Below are 14,568 nucleotides of genomic sequence, written 5' to 3'. Positions count from 1 at the left end.
TCATAATTTATCTGTTCCTGTTACCACACTGCAAATGGGTATCTCTATTAAATAAGGCATATCAACATTTTCCCACTATTTTCTTTTTCATCATTTTCTCCAAGTTTTCATTTATTATATTAAATGAAGAAAAATAATCCCTATTTTTACCAATCTAGTCCTATTTTTTCCTATTCTCTTCCAGTTTACACATATATGAATTTTTTAAGCTTCTCATTTTTTAAGAGTTAAATGAAGGAAAAATAAAGTATTTACTATTACGTATATCTTGTCAGGTAAAAACAAAATGATTATTAAAGTATCAAAAAATTTCGAAGTACTTCTTAGGTTTTTATGAACCAAACTATTTTTTAAAAAAGAAAAACATAGTGTCCTCTGCCAGCTACTCAGAAGGCTGAAGCAGGAGGATCGCAAGTTTGAGGCCAGCCTGAGCAACTTAGTGAGATCCTGTCTCAAAATAAAAAGAATTAAAAGGGCTGGGGATGTAGCTCATTAGTAGAGTGCCCCTGGGTTCAATCTCCAGTACTGGAAGAAAAGGAGGAGAGAATGGAAGGAGAAGAGAAAGAAAAGACAGTGTCCTCAAAACTTTCACTCAAAAATAGGCGTAGAAAAAAACCAAGTAGGGGGTGGAAATGGTTCAAAGGAAGAGGCAGCTAGTGGTATTAAATACAGAAATCTTTTGCAGTATAAAAAAAGTCAAAGAGGTCTTTCACCTCTTTTGTTAGATTGATTTCCAAGTACTTTTTTTTTTTTTTTTTTTTTTTTTTTGAGGCTATTGTGAATGGAATAGTTTTCCTAGTTTCTCTTTCAGCTGATTCATCATTGGTGTATAGGAATGCAATTGATTTATAGTTATTAATTTTATATCCTGCTACTTTTCTGAATTCACTTATGAGTTCTAGAAGTTTTGTAGGCCCAACTCTCCAACATGTTGGCTTAGGAACCATTTTCCTCAACAAGACTGCTAAAGTGCAAGAAGTAAAATAAAGAATCAATAAATGGGATGGTATTCAACTGAAAAGCTTCTTCACAAAAGGAAACAATCAAGAAGGTAAACAGAGAGCCTACAGAAGGGGAGAAAATCTTTACCACCTGTACCTCAGATAGAACATTAATCTCCAGGATATACAAAGAACTCGAAAAAATGTAACACAAAAGAAACAAATAAACCAATAAATAAATGGACAAAGGAACTGAACAGGCAACTTCACGGTAGTACAAATGGTCAACAAATATATAAAAAGCGTTCAACATCTCTAGCAATTAGAGAAATACAAATTAAAACTACACTGAGATTCTCTCTCATTCCAGTCAGAATGGCAATTATCAAGAATACAAGTAACAATAAATGTTGGCGAGGATGTGGGGAAAAGGTACACTTATACATTGCTGATGGGACTGCAAATTGGTACAACCACTATGGAAAGCAGTATAAACATTCCTTAGAAAACTTGGAATGGAAACACCATTTGACCCAGCTATCCCACTCCTCGGCATATACCCAAAGTATTTAAAATCATCATACTGCAGTGAAGCAGCCACACCGATGTTTATAGCAGCTCAATTCACAATAGCTAAGTTATGGAACCAACCTAGGTGCCCTTCAACAGATGAATGGATAAAGAAAATGTGGTATATATACATAATGGAATTACTCAGCCATAAAGAAGAATGAAATTATGGTATTTACCAGTAAATTGATGAAACTAGAGACTATCATGCTAAGTGAAATAAACCAATCCCAAAAAACCAAAGGCAGAATGTTCTCTCTGATTGGATATTAATACACAATAAGGGGGAGTTGGAGAATAGAGGTCCATTGGATTAGACAAAGGGGAATGAATGGAAGGGAGGAAGGATGGGAACAGGAAAGATAATAGAATGAATTGGACATAACTTTCCTATATTCATATATGAACATATGACCAGTGTAACTCCACATCACGTACAATTACAAGAATGGGATTCTAATTAGAATAAATTAAACTTCAAGTATGTAGAATATGTCAAAATGCACTTTACTATCATGTACATCTAAAAAGAAAAAAGAAAAAATACTTAAAAAATTGGCTCAAAAGTGAAAGCTTCTAATCCAGTTTTCTGAAAGATTCCAAAACTTTTATATAGTAGTGATGAGCAAATGAACTTGTAAACACTTTAGAAAACTATCATTAGCTTTGAAAGCAGTTTATGCATATACTCTACAACCTACCTATTCTAGTCAGAGTACAAGATTTGAAGAATGTTTTTCTGTGGGTGCCTGCAGATGTGTGTATGAATGTTCAGAAACATTCATTGCTGCATAGCTTCTAATAGCAAAAAAAAAAAAAGTGCAAAAACCCAAATTTCCTTCAATAAGAACTTTAAATAAATATGGTAATAGACACATCATTGAATATAATAATAATAAAAGTTAGGAACTTGGGTATAGCTCAATGTTACTGCACATGCTTAGTATTTGCAAGGCCCTGGGTTCTAAACCTACCACCAAAGTAAATATGTAAGTAAATAAAATAATAAATACAATAAATAGGTAGATAAATAATAAGGAAAAAAGAAATAGAGCTAAAGGCATAATATAAATTTTATAAACACAATATGGAGTAAAACCATCAAGTCCCATTAAACTATATACAATATGATGAAATATTTATAAAACCCTAAATCAATATATTGTTTAGAAATATACATGTATACAATAAAACTATTTTTAAATAAAGTAATGAGGTGATAAGCAAAATTCAGAACCTTGATTTCCTTTGGAAAAGGAGGCAGAATAGGAAAGGAGCACAAAGGTAGCTTAAAAAAACTGTTCACACAAAACTCACTGAGAGTTCCTCTCACACCAGTCAGAATGACAGTCTTCAAGCATACAAATAATAATAAATGCTGGAGAGGATGTGGAGACAAAGGAACACTTTTATACTGTCAATGAGATTGTAAATCAGTACAACCACTATGGAAATCAGTATGGAGGCTCCTCAAAACACTAGGTATAGAACCATCATGTGACCCAGCTATCCCACTCCTCAGTATTTATCCCGAAGAATTAAAGTCATCATACTACAGAAATGAATGCATATCCATGTTTATAGCAGCACAATTCACAATAGCCAAACCAGCCTAGGTGTTCATCAATGAATGAATGGATAAAGAAAATGTGGTGTGTACACACACCACACACAGACACACACACACAATGGAGTTTTATTCGGCCATAAAGAAAAATGAAATTAAGTCATTTGCAGGAAAATGGACAAAGCTAGAGATTATTATGTTAAGGGAAGCAAGTCAAACTCAGATGGTCAAGGGTCATATGTTTTCTTTCATATGTGGAAGCTAGAGAGGTAAAAAGAAAAGAAAGGTAGAGGCAGATCTCATGAAAATCAAAGGGAGATCAGTAGAGGAAAGGGACAAAGGGGTGGGTGGAGGGGGGGAAGTGCCAGGGGATGATATGGGCCAAATTATTTTGTGCATGGTGTGCATGCATGAATATGTAACAACAAATACCATTATTATGTACAATTATAATGTACCAAAATGATAATAAAAATTATCAGAAAAAATACTGATAATAATTTAAATGCTAGATACAGGCCTATTATTTTGCTTTATAAATTTTACATATAAAATACATATGTATTTTTTGGAACCTGTATTAAATAATAAAATTTAAAAAGTAAAACCAAAACTCTCTGTTCTTCTAGGAGTAAATTAAAATACCAAAGAATATCCTTCCTTCCTTCTTTCCTCCCTCACCCTGAGCTGCTTCATGACTTCATTCATGGTTTGTTCGCACTTCCCATATCCAAAACACAATGTTTACCTTAAAAGCTCTAGCTTAGTACCTGATTCATACTCATAATCACCAATATATATTATAACTATCACTGGTTAAATTATTCAAGGCAAATAATACATATTGAATGTCTATATCTAATATATTTTTAGTATTTTATGTACCTATATGTTCTTTGTATTTTTATCTCACCAGATAAAAAAACACAGAAAAATATAATTTACCCCAAATCACCAAACTACAACATAGGATAAGATTTGAACCAAGTTTCATCTTAGTACTTCTACTCCAATGCTAGTTTCTAACAACTATAAACTAATGCATAAGTCCCACCTAAAGTTCTGAAACACTCTTGAAAATACACATGTCCCTAATTCAAGACAGTGCATTGAGCATTGCATTAATCTTCTTGCCCTTGCCAAATTTTATGGAAATGATGAAAAGATACATGTTTAAGTAAAGAATTCAAAATAATGCTGGAAAAAAAGAATAAGTATGAGTGGAAAAGAAAAAATGAGGAATTAAAGAAAGTGATGAGAAACCTAATGGAAAAATATTAACCAAAGTAAAAACAGGCAATTCACGTAAGGGGTGTTATAAATGACAAATAAGTTCATTCTTATTAATAATGAAAGAAATATAAAGTAAGGCAACACTGAGATTAGGATTTTATTCTTTCAGCTCTTGCTCATGGTGCCTCATTTTCTTGTGTGTTTGTGATTTCTGCTTATGAGCTCCTGTTCCTTGGAACTGTATCTTTGGTAACCTTCTAAGGTCTGAGTTTATGCCATTTTTCCAGACAGGATTTTCCTCTGCTTTTGTCCAATTTACTGAGGCATGCATAACCCAAGGCCACTTTAAAATAAATTACTGGAATAAGGCTTTAAGGGTAACCGAATAGTTAAAATGCATTTTGAACTCTCATAAGAGAGATGGTTTCTGGTTAAGAAATCTCAGGGGATATTTTTTCACCTCTTTCCAGTGCCAAGGTAGAGAAAGCAGTTTCCTTGATACAACACTGGTTTTTATTACTTTAAAAGAAACTTACCATTACACAGAAGGTATGCCCTATAGCTTTATATAGGTATCTGTATAAAGGGTGGGTAGTCTTCTAAGAGATTCCTCTATAGAGCTGTAGGCTTCAGACTTGTCCAAACTGTACATTCATAACACAGAAAACCAAGATCATCAGGTTTTAGCAGTTATCCACAGGAGAATCAGCTTTGGAGTTTCTGTTATTTGGTTGTTACTACCTTTTTTTTTTTTTCTTTTTTTTTTCTTTTTGGTCAACTCAGTAGTATGTTTCAAAGGTGTTTTAAATATTTTGACTAATATATTTGTTTTTCAAGATTCCTATATCTAATCTGCCACAGTAACAGTCTACATTCTTATTGTTCCAGTTTTTTGTTAATTATCTCTTTAAAAGCCTGTATTACTCTTATCTAGAGAATTTTTTTTTTTTTTTGGTATCGGGGTATCGGGGATTGTACCCAAGGATGCTCAAGGCATTTTATTTACAGATAGCGTCAAAGTTGCTGAGGGCCTCTCTGTTACTGAGGTTGGCTTTGAACTCGTGATCTTGCTGCCTCCAGTCTCCCGAGTTCCTGGGAATACAGGCATGTGCCACTGCATCTGTCTACAGAGAACTTTCTTTTGTGGTGTTGAGGATTGAACCCAGGGTCTTGTGCATGCAAGGCAAGCACTCTACCAAATGAGCTATATCCCCAGCCCAACAGAGAACTTTTAATGAATTAAGAATATATGAGAACGGAAAACAAAGCATATTGTAACAGGAACAAAGAAAAAGGCAGAACAATGCAGGACAGAATGTGCTATGTGTAGGCAGCAAAGGCCAAATGTTTTCTCTGGTATGTGGATGCTAATCCATAATGGGGAGGAAAAGGGATGAATGGAGGAACTTTGGATTGGGGAGTGAGGGGACGGAAGGGGGCATGGGAGTGGGAAAGATGGTAGAATGAGATTGACATCATTTCCCTAGGTACTTGTATGCTAGTATGAATGGTATGACTCTACATCATGTCCAACCAGAGAAAAGAATAGTGCTCCATTCATGCACAATGAACTGAAATGCAGTCTGTTGTCATGTATCACCAATTACGACAAATAAAAAAAAGGAAATTTTAAATTCCATTTGATTTTTAATGCCTAACTGCTACTGATTAAATAGCAGTAAATCTAGAATAAAGTGGACTTGGAATTTGTGGGGAAAAAGGCTAAGTAAAGAAGCATACCACAGGAGGGGAGACGATCTGGGTGAAGAAGTAGTGACGTGTGAGGCAGGAAGGAAATGCAGAAGTAACAGACAGGTAGGGCACCTCGTGGGCTTCATAGAGGGCTTCAGTTCAATTCAATGCAACAGGATGAAGAGAAGGGTTCAGGAACAGGGCATTGACGATAGAAGCAGTATTATTTTAGCCATGCTCTGGGTGGCAGAGCATGAGCAGAGAAAGGTAGCAAAGTGACTGCTCAGTCAGCATGAGCAAATGAAAGGCCCGGAAGACACGAAGGCGTAGATATAAACAAAGATTTCAAAACATTGATGGAACAACCAATAAGATTTAGGACGAAAACGAATCAAAGAGGTCAAGAAGGGAGTGTTAATTGGCAAGAGGCACTTACAGAAAGTCTACTGAAAGAGGGCGGTGGTCCATTTACCTGGACCAGCTGGCTGAGAAACTAGGTCTCCACCTAACTACATATCATACAGTCAGGGGGCACCTAAGAAGACATTAGCTAAGCTCTCTGGGTCCCCATTTGTTTCATGGGAAGCAGGGTCCATGCTGCTCTTTTGAATGTATACAATCTCCCTGGATAATCACACTTACCATGATGGCCTACCTATTTTCTATGTAGCTGCCCCAGCCTACTTGTTCAGCCAAGACCTCCTTCATGAGCTCTGTACTTGCATATCCAACTGATTAGACTCCTCTTTGAAATGTGTTTTTAAAAAGCACATCTTTCAATGTTCAGTAAGAGAACTCATCACCTCTCATTCTACACTTCCTCCTATTTGTATAACATCTCTCTGTAAATCACATCATCATCCACTTGCCTGGAAATCACCTGCAATTTCTTTTATTCCCCCCGTACCAATAATAGTGAATAACCAAGAGCTGATATTGACTCCTCGACCTCTCTTTGGTTTGTCCCCCTCTCTCATCTCACGGCCACTGCCTCCATTTAGGTTCTGATTATGTCTCAAAGGAATAACTGCAATGACTTGCCAACCGGACTCTGGCTTCAGGTCCACACTCCTTCTGTTAATACTTCACATGGCTATCTATGTGACCTTTCAGAAATGCAATTCTGGTCACATTACTTCTAGCTTTCTCAGGAATCTTCATTAGTTTCCCCACTGACTTACCCTCAGGGTTCTCAATGAAAATATGGAGACTTCAGAGAGGCACTGTTCTTCAGTGAAACAATTGATTTTGTCAACTACTGTAACTGATGGGGATTGGCACCTTGAGTGTGTTTGGGTGCAGGAGAAAATTATACACTTACAGGAAAAGGCAACCTTTGGGTCAACAAGGAAGTCCATTTTGGGGGCCTTGTTTATATCTCTGTCTCTTCTCTGCCAGTCCACACTACTTTATCACCCCCAACACAGACTCTCTCCTACTGGATTCCGCATGCTATCTCCAAAACTGTTGGCTTGTTTCATTTTTTTTGCTATTGGGTATCAGGACTCTCCATATACCTGAAAAATGCCCACTGATCTTTCGGAACTTGCATTAGATAAAACTGTAATCAAATGTAAATTTTTCCATAAAGCTTTTTCAAGTCTCTGCTGTGAAGTTCATGACTCTCTGCCACATGCACTTCTATCATCATGCCAAATGGCACTGCACTTCTTGTATTTACAGATTTGCCTTTGCGCAAGGAAGTGTGGCTTCCTAAGGGGAGGGTCTGTACCTGATCACATTTTGAGTCTGCAACCCCAGTACAGTGCCTGACATATAACAGTACTCAAAGAAGGTTCATTCAAAGACTAATAGGAGGTATAAGGTCCCCACTCACACCTGGAGTCTCTGAGTAAAGAAATTAAAAATCATCTGCCCAAGAGGGAAGTAGGAAAAACTGGAGAGATGAGGTTAAAATTCACTTTCAAACAAGTGATTGTTCCTATATGTAAGAGTTGAGTAGTCAGGTTTGCTAAAGTAGAAACTTCATGCAATAGTTATTACATTCTTATAGAACATCTTAAATTTTTCTTCCCTTAAAAAGCAACTGGAATGGTAAGATCAGTTCCAGAAGGCCTTAGAGAGAGTGTATATTCAGTAAATATTATTTTGGAACAAATTGTGCTGGACTAACATTTTGTGGTAAAGACTTGGTATTCCATGCAAACTCTTAAAATCCAAGATCTCTGGAATCATCACTGATACTTAATTACATTCATGCTGAGAAAAAAAATTATGACATTTTGGAAATTTCAGATCATTCAAATATATATGTGAAGGAGAATCATAACATTTCTTACACCTGAATTGTGCCATTGGAAGTTGAAGTTAAAACTCAGAGAATATGTATTTCACTGACAAAAATTTAAGCTCTTCATAAAACATTCAGCACCTTAATAACAAGAATTTCATGTTAGTGACATTCAAGATTTTACACTTTATTTTTAACACATTAGACACAGCTACAATTACTTTTATGTTAAAAGTCACAGTTTGTCAAGTGGCATATTAGATTGTTCTGGGTAAATTTTGGTTTATTAAACAATTACAAGTTGTCAGTCACTCTAAATAGATCAACTGGTGAGTTGTATAATAAATAACATACTAACTGGGTAGAGATAAAGAAGTTAGTCACCCTTAAGTGGGCCCATTCCCACTTTAAGTTGATAGGAGTAAGCGAGGGATGAAAAGGAGACAGATACTTTAGAGGCGGAGAGTGGGTGTTACAGAATGAATTTGGGGAAGTTTTAAAATTATACCTCTGTGAAAGAAAAACAAAACAAAAAAGAAAGGAAAAAAAAGTAGGAAATTCAACAAAGTAAGTTAGGTAACTGTTGATTCCTTGACTAAAGAGGCACCAGGAGCCTTTGGAATTGCCAGTCTCCCTGAGCCCACCCTGGCTTGATTAGAGACTAAAGGCTGCATCTGACCTTTGACTCATTTAAGAAAAGTGACACAATGACTTCTTGGAAATGACTCCAATGCCCCTGGGGGAATGTTCTGGAAAATGTAGCATCGCAGGGGGAATGGCAGCTTACCGCTTCATGTAGCTCACTGGGTGAGGTGGGGTGTTTCCCTGTTATTGAAACTCACCACTGCTAGTAAGGGGGGTGATTGCTAGACTCCAGTGACACGCATTTTTTGAATGGTTATATTTTTGAAGTATATTAGGAAAAAACAGAATCTGGACAGTAAACCAATCATTTTGTGGATATTATTACTAGGGACAGGCTGGTTTAAAGAAACAGGGGTGACTGAAATCCTATTTAAAGGAAAGTATTAAGTGAATAAGAGGACAAGTGATATGCAGATACTAAGCAGACATGCTCAAGGTGTTTTGCAAATTACTGAAGCTGAAGAAACGTCAGTATAAATTTAAAAAAACAGGCAACTGTTCCCAGATCAGTGACTATAGTTTTTTGGTCTCTAAGTCAGGAATTATGTAAAATGAATCTAACTCCATCAAACACAGAGTCTGAGAGTATGAGATGTGTTGAGGTTGGTTTGGTCTTGGAGTGTAGGTGCCATGGAATGGAAACTCAAAAACATGACTGAGAGCATCCCAGTAGGTTGTACCTGATTATGGGGCTAAGAAACAGAGGCTATGCTTACACTCATAATCACAAATTATATATTAAAAATTCGGTAATACTTACTTTCCTTTTTTAATTGTGTTCCTGCCAAGCAGGGGATCAAGGACTGGATCTATTGTTTCCTCCAGGTTTTCCACCAAGATGATGTCACCAAAGGCCAAGGCAGTCTCAATGGCATTCAAAAACCTTACAATTCAATCAGGATTGAGATGATAAAATGTAAATAAGCACAGAGAAACTGCTGAAAAGCATTTATATGATTACTTAATGTAGCTATTTTAACTGGGAAAAACTAACTTTGGGAAATATTTTTTAAACTAGTATTCTTCTTAAGCTATATTACACAAAAAACAGAGATCAGATTTTGAAATAAAGTTTCCAGTCATATTTCCCAAGTTTACATTAGTTGCCTTTGACATAACCAATGACTGAAATAGGTGTAAATGACCCAAATATTGTAAATTTGAATTCCTTTGATAGGTCCATTTTAAATAAACAGTTCTAATCTGTTCAAGGCCTTGTGGTTTCATCAAGCCTTTAGATTTTAAACCTTTAAGTTCAGTCATATGTAATGGTGAACTATCATTTCATTCCCATTCTCCCAGAAAATTCTCCTGCACCCCCCAAAAATGATTCTCTCTATATATTCAGATAAGCAAGGGACTTATTTATCTGTACGATTACAAAAATTCTTTGTTTTACTTTGTACGTGAAAAGAAGATTGGTGGGGTTAAAGAAAATATTAGCAAGTTAAAAATAATTTATTCAACATTAACTGAAGACTGACTATGGATAAGACCACATTTTCCTCATCAGGCAGTACTGCCATGAGACTCCAGTGCAGAACATCTCAGAGTAGGTACAGTTCTCCAGAGTCAGATACAAAATTAAGAAGTAAGGAATCCAGTGTTGGGACTTGCAATCATGCATGATCCTACTAGGGGCAAAGAATTTATTTAGGACAATTAATTCTAAACATCATTCTACAGGTGCAGTTGGCAATTTCTGTCTTACCATGTACTATATGCCAAATACTCTAGAGAAGGAATATAATACATCAGGTTTCCATTCTTACTCTTGGGACATTTACATATTTTTCTTAGATACAATTCTCATTCCAACCTTCAATCTGGTTTTAATTCAAATAATTAGATGCTGTCTAATGCAAATAAATGCCTTTTCAATGTAGACACTTTATAGGAAACATGAGCAGGCAAATAAATAGTATTTAAAAATGCTATTTAAAATAGTATTTTAAATTGGTAGAGAAGTCTAATAAATGCCAAAACTTTATAAAAACCAGATCTACCTCATAATAGTTAAACACAAAGACAATCCCTTCAGAAATCACTTACCCTTTTTGGCCTAAATGTGTGACTTTCAGGTCAGTTCCATACTTATTCTTTATCCATTTAATTCCCTGCTGCTGGGGATCTATCATAAGGGGCCAGCGCTCGCAATGCGTGAGGATAGTGGCGTTTTCTGTTGACATTCTGTCATTGGGCAGTCCTTCATTATTCCAGGCAGCAATTGTAGCATCATCCGTCAACATTGCAATCACGTCCAGGTCTTCCGTTATTGGGATAGAAACCTTTAGAATCAAAGTTGTGTGCAAGAAGCTGGCAATGTGGTTGAGGAAGAAGACTCAGCACGACAGACAAGAAAACAGATCCAAACCTAGAGAAAGTGACTCCAAGGGAACACATGCAAATTCTTTGTGGCCTCTGAGAAGCCAAATACAATTCTTATTGTGAAATATAATTTTGACCTGATCAACCCAGTAGTTACCTCTCAGAATCCTGTCAACTGTGGGTTTATTAAATGGTTTATTAACTGCATCTACTTGGCTTCTACTGAAAGGGACTTTGCCTTACACATACACCTGTAGCCATTTTAACAAGAGGGAATTCAGACACCAGGAAGTGTGGTAGAACAGCAGAAATTTATTTCCCATGGAGCAATCTCCACATATAAGCAAAGCCTAAAAGCAATGTCCTATTCAGACGTTTCATCTTTTTCTGCAAGCCCACGTTACACAGATGATTTCTCTTTTGGACTTCCTTTGGTCATCAGTTTCCAAACATTTACTGAGTGCCTTTTGCATGCATGAAACACTGTCTGGAGACACGAAAATAAGCAAGATGAATAAAGAGCCAGCCGCACGGTATGGTAGGAAGAAATATACCTCCATGAATGATTGAATTCCTTGATAAATTCCTTTCTGTGGTCTTGTGTCTTTTTTTGTAAAGTATGATCCTTATTCTTTAAAACATGTTTCTTCATTTCCCCTCTGTTCTTCCTAATCTCTTCCTCTCTACTCTTTTTCTATTTTCCTTTCTCCTCCTCTTCCTCCATAAAAATGAGCAAGATGAATAAAGAGTCATCCACCCCCATGGCTTGGTAGTGGGGCTAACATGGAAACATGGAGTTTTGCCTCCATGCAATGACAGCCCTGCCTATAGTAGGTAGGGGAAACTGCAGTAGCAGTAGGAGTTTTGTTCATTGGTTGGTCACAGAGTTTGAGCAAATAGAATACTGAAAGGACCTCAATAGTAAGGCTGTGACACAATGTTATATCAATTCCAGAAAGAAAAAAAAAAAAGCACCATATTCCATCAATCCTCAATACAAATAAATTAGGACTGGGATATAGGTCAGTGGTAGAGAGGATGCCTGGCCTATGCAAAGCCCTGGGTTCCATGTTCCATCCCCAGCATTTAAAACAGAAGATATGAACAAGTCCCAGTGTCTGGCCCAACACATGGTTTCCTTAAAGACACAAATAATTTAGCTTCTTTTAGAATAAGCATCCTCCCATTAGCAACAAGACACATAGTTTTTATTTCTTACCATCTACTTAAAACAACAGCTTGAAACAATAGGCAGCTCTGAATAACTCGGATTTCTGAAGATAAAAGGAGTAGCAGAGGTGGCACCTACAGAGCTTGTACCCAAAGTCAATAGCTTGCACTGATTTAGTATCTATGTTGTGCAAAAGAGAGTGCAGGAAATCACAGAGCATACCAGCCAGCCAGCACCTCTTATTTTGGTCATTTCATTCTACCAGGGGAAATAAAGCCCATCCCAATATAAGAGAAGGCATCACATTAAGGAATATCATAAATACTGTGACTACTTTGATAAAGTTTTAGAAAAAAAATTAGGACATTTTCTTTTTATAGTATTGTTACAGAAAAATTTTTTTCACTGAAAAATTTAAGTTGTTACAATATAGGTATAACTTATATATTTAGAATATTATTAATATAGAAATAACATTGAATGTGTGGATATCTGAGGATATGGTAAGGAGAATGGACTCTTTTATAAAAGAGTTCCTTTCAAGGTTACCTTCAATATGTCAAGAAGTCATCGATAAATGTCATGCTCACTTTACTGATTTATAAATCACACAAAAACCAGGTTGCAAGTGACTGCGATATTTGCAAACAATTAGAATCCCTTAGAGACCCAAGCCAAATTGATAAGTCAAAGACACAGAGGAAAAAGTTACCTACAGGCAAGTAGAGCTCTAGAAAATGCCCTACATGCTGGCATTTTGCCGCTTGTGGGAAATCCAGGGAATATTAATTTTAAATATTAACAATAATAAACAATTTTAGCTCCTACTGCCACCGTGGTGCAAGTTCATATTGATATGATTGTCTTCTTGATTTCACTGCAGCTACTTCTAGAAGTAGAAAATAAGCAGCTCAGAAATGCCCACTTGATTCCATGAGGACACACATTTCTTATGTTTTATGTAGCACTTGCTTCCAGAAATTTTTCTTTAGTTCATTTTCTTCAGTACTGGGGATTATTGAACCCAGGGATTCAAACAAGCACTCTACCACTGAGCTACAGTCCTAGCCCTTCTTATTTTATTTTGACACAGAGTCTTACTAAGTTGTCTAGGCTGGTCTTGAACTTGTGATCCTCCCACCCCAGCCTACTGAGCAGCTCGGATTCCAGGCATATGACACTGTGCCTGACTTTTCCAGGTGTCTTAGAACAATCTCTTCTAAAGGGATGTTATTTTTATAAGATGGAGTAGATTTCTTCCTTTGGTTTAGCTATACCCAGAGTGGGCATGTTTTGGGGACTGTGTCTCAGTCTGCATGGTACTTAGGTAATCCAGGGAAAGGAGACAGCACTTGACTGAAAACTGACAAGGGGCTCCCTGAGCAATAGTGAAGTCACAGTAAAATACAAGCTCACAGCTAAAGTGAATATAGGTTTAGCATATATCATCAGAAAATCATAACTGCTTCGGTGGCATGTTTAGGATGTTTTGGCAATTTGGATAAGTTGATCAATTTCATTGTTTTTATATTTACGAACTCTGCCAAGCAAAATTTTGTTTTCCTGGAACCCCATATTTGGAATTTTAAGTAAATGAAAAAATACAAATCAATTGATATGAAACCTTCCAGAAATACTTACACTAAATAAGGTTTTACCAGCAATTAAAGACCAATTTTAAAACTAAATTTGGAAGCAAATTTCCAGCAAAAACAGTGTAAAAAGACTGGTAGCATTCATCAGTTCATACTGACAATACATGCCCCAAGGTAAGTAATATAGCAATACAAAGACAATGTGATATTCAATTGTTTTCATGTCAGAAGTGAATTTTCCTAATAATTTTGAAGAAAATAATTTATTAGGGACTGTGAATGCAGAGGGAACCACTGTCAATATGAAGTGGTCACAAGGGTGACCTGAGCAAACACAAAAGGACTCAAGTGTGGAGGTGAGATAGAGAAAAAAGGTAAAAGAAGAAATAGAAAACGCAGTTTTGAAACTCACGATGTACTGATAACTGCAAAATTTGTAGAATGCCCATTTTCTTATACAAAAGCATATTTTCTGGTGTGGTAGCAACCTTAAACTTTTAGGGAATAAAAATATAATTCCTTTTCAGAAATCTTCAATATAAACACAAAATTTGGAACTACAGATATAGGAAATA

General features: G+C 36.2%; 1 protein-coding gene across 1 annotated transcript in view; it reads right to left on the bottom strand.

The window, feature by feature from the left end:
* The window catches only part of DNAH11 (dynein axonemal heavy chain 11), a 335,620-nt gene that overhangs the window by 59,318 nt on the left and 261,734 nt on the right, over positions 1–14,568 (bottom strand). The window contains 2 exon segments of the mRNA XM_079151923.1: positions 9,660–9,782; positions 10,952–11,187. Coding sequence (XP_079008049.1) covers positions 9,660–9,782; positions 10,952–11,187 — 359 coding nt within the window.

This window comes from Sciurus vulgaris (genome assembly GCF_902686455.1).
Source record: "Sciurus vulgaris genome assembly, chromosome: 8".
NCBI classification, from domain to species: Eukaryota; Metazoa; Chordata; class Mammalia; order Rodentia; family Sciuridae; genus Sciurus; species Sciurus vulgaris.
Note: the sequence above shows the minus strand (reverse complement) of the source record. Positions and strands in the feature narration are given on the sequence as shown.